The 2,701-nt window shown below is 40.8% G+C and overlaps 1 protein-coding gene across 1 annotated transcript; it reads left to right on the forward strand.

Annotated features, from left to right (window-relative positions):
* Positions 1–1,459: 1,459 nt before the first annotated feature.
* On the forward strand, positions 1,460–2,150 carry basp1 (brain abundant, membrane attached signal protein 1). Its single transcript, XM_060905293.1, has one exon. It carries the CDS (start codon positions 1,460–1,462, stop codon positions 2,066–2,068), a length of 609 nt encoding a protein of 202 aa, XP_060761276.1. The 3' UTR covers positions 2,069–2,150.
* Positions 2,151–2,701: the final 551 nt, after the last annotated feature.

The raw sequence follows: 2,701 nt of genomic DNA on the forward strand, positions 1-2,701 counted from the left end.
TCAAGATTGCAACATTTCCTTGTCATTTCAGCTTACTAGGTTTATCTAGACATTTATTATGTAAAGCCATCACAAACATTTACTCAATGTAGTACTAAATCCAGAGAAGCCTCATAGACTTTTATTTAGTGAAGGCTTATGATTGTAATATTACCATTATTAAATGCACTTGGACTCAGGATCTCTCGTAGGATACAAACCTTTTTCCAAATGAACTGTATTTTCCTGAGTGCCATACTTATGTAAATGGGTGATTTATGAATAAACTCATATCCAGGTTGGTAAATGAGACTCATTGACATTTGAAATCTTGATGAACTTTGTGCACTCTTGACATCAAGAGCTTCAACCAAGAGATTTTTCTTAAAGTTCTGAAATAGGTTGAGCTCCTCAGTGCCAATTGGTCCTAAGCTCAAAATGAAAACTATATGTTTGGAGAAAAACAATTTAATTTGAAGTAAAAACAATGTCTTGGAATGCATTTTGACCAAGAAATACTGTCGACTACACAAATGTCAACAATAGGCCTTTATTCAAATATATACTGCATTTAATTAAAATTTGTGAGCATCTATGTGCACCTGGGTGAGAATAATCATTTGGCTGTTTACCCCTGAATTAGCTATTCAGCTATTTATGACTGGTTAGGATTAGGACTTTGGTGTAAACAGTGCTGTTTGGTGGTGTTATCTTTTGGACATATGGGTGCTTGTCTTGTCTCTGGGTGGTGCTACGTTTTCCCAAGTGTAAATAGCCACATTGGCTATCCACACTGGGTAAAAATAGCTTTGGTGGCTACTGACACCATTGGTGCAAATAGCATCTGCCTTAAAAGATGTATTCAAATATAGCTGCAAATCATGCATTTTCAGGTTTTTAGAAGGCTATTATATACACTTGAACCAGACATGATACTGATTGTACACAAATGCCAAAAGATTAAATTGATGAATAGTTTGTTGACTATGAAAATTAAATTCATAACTTCCTAAGTCCTTCCCATGCTGGAACCTGGTCTTCCCAGGCAGTCTTCCATCCCAGTACTAACCAGGCCTTTGAGGCGCATAGTGCGATGCTGATCTCCGTTTCCATAGCCCTTAGCCTCTTGCCTATACAGCTAGGGTTACAATGGGGGGCTAGTCCTCTGGTAACCATGAGAGTTTGACTCCCCACTCGCATATGTATTGCAGTATGCCTTGCCAGAAGGTACCATTTTTATGACGGTCTTTGGTATGACCTGACCACGAGTAGAATTCACGGTCTCTCGATCGAGAGGCGGACACGCTAACCACTAGGCCAGCTCGTGGTATGGAAATTAAATGAGTGAAATTAAATTTTTTTAAAGATTCGATTTGACTGTATACAACTTTGACTTGAAATTAAGGACCATTATATTTGTTCTCAGAATGCATTAATAGTCTGTTTATTTTTCCTTTGTGTTTCAGAGGTCCAAGGCACCATGGGAGGAAAACTGAGCAAGAAGAAGAAGGGATACAATGTGAATGATGAGAAGACAAAAGAAAAGGATGCCAAAACAGAGGGGGCATCAGCAGAGGAGAATGATGCTTCTAAAGACAACAAGGAGGAAGCACCAACTGCCACGGAAACCACCGAGACAGCCAATGACACGGCAGCAGCCACCAAAGAAGCAACGCCTGTTGCGGATAGCAGTGCAACCGTGCCAAAAGAAGAAGAGAAGACCGTTGCCCCAGCAGCCAAGGAAGAGAAATCAGCAGCTACCACCACCTCAACATCTAATGCCAAGAGCGCCGACTCCGCCAAAGTGGAACCTGCCAAGAGTCCTGATGCTCCACCTACCAAGGCAGAAGAAAAACCTGCCTCTGCTCCAGCACCGGCCAATGAGAAAGAACCAGCGAAAGATACCACCCAAGCTCTCAAAGAGCCTGCCCCAGCTAAGGATCCTGCCTCTGCAATGGAGAGCAAGGCAGATGCTGAGGCTAAAAAGACTGAAGCTCCACCTGCCAAAGGGCCTGCTTCTGCACAGCCTGTAACCACGGAGACCAGCCCTGCCCCCAGTAAGGAGCAGACAGTTGCTGTGCAAGATTAACGAACAGAGGCGAACAAACCAATAAGGAGAAAAATTAATAATAAAATCAGATTAAATTAGTGAAACTAGCCCTTCTTAAATTGCAACCAATATAATATTGATAACTGGAATAATAATACTGACTTTGACAGCATTACTCAACATCTCAATGATTTTTACTGATACTGTTTTTTTTTTTTTTTTTAAATTGAGCAGAGAGCAATTATGAGGTGGTAACGGAGGTGTATAAGTAGAATACAAGTCTTAAAATAATGATAAACTTGGTGCTGTTGATTTCTGTTGTCACAGTTATTATTGTTATTTAAACACTGACAGAAGACTGAATCTACCACCAGCCCCCAAATCTAACTCTTAATGTCTCTCTCACTCTTACAGTCTCTCTCTATATCTTGCTACCTGTTTCACTTTCTCCATTTAACTCTCTATTTAATAGAGAGGTCAAATGAAAGAGTGGAACTGGCTTTTCGCAGGCCACACATACAGTTCTCACCAGTCTGTTCTTACATTGCTCTCTTTCCAAGATGAGTGTGACTGATGTGTGTGAGTGTGTCTGTATGGTGGAATTGCATTCTATTGGGTATCTTCTCTTTGCTGCCGTCTGGTTTGTGCTTTGGTCATTTGCAGTGGTTGGTG

Source organism: Neoarius graeffei, chromosome 23 (genome assembly GCF_027579695.1).
Source record: "Neoarius graeffei isolate fNeoGra1 chromosome 23, fNeoGra1.pri, whole genome shotgun sequence".
NCBI classification, from domain to species: domain Eukaryota; kingdom Metazoa; phylum Chordata; class Actinopteri; order Siluriformes; family Ariidae; genus Neoarius; species Neoarius graeffei.

Excerpts from the sequence above, each read along its gene's own strand:
- basp1 (XM_060905293.1), top strand. The coding sequence starts at position 1,460 with ATGGGAGGAAAACTGAGCAAGAAGAAGAAGGGATACAATGTGAATGAT.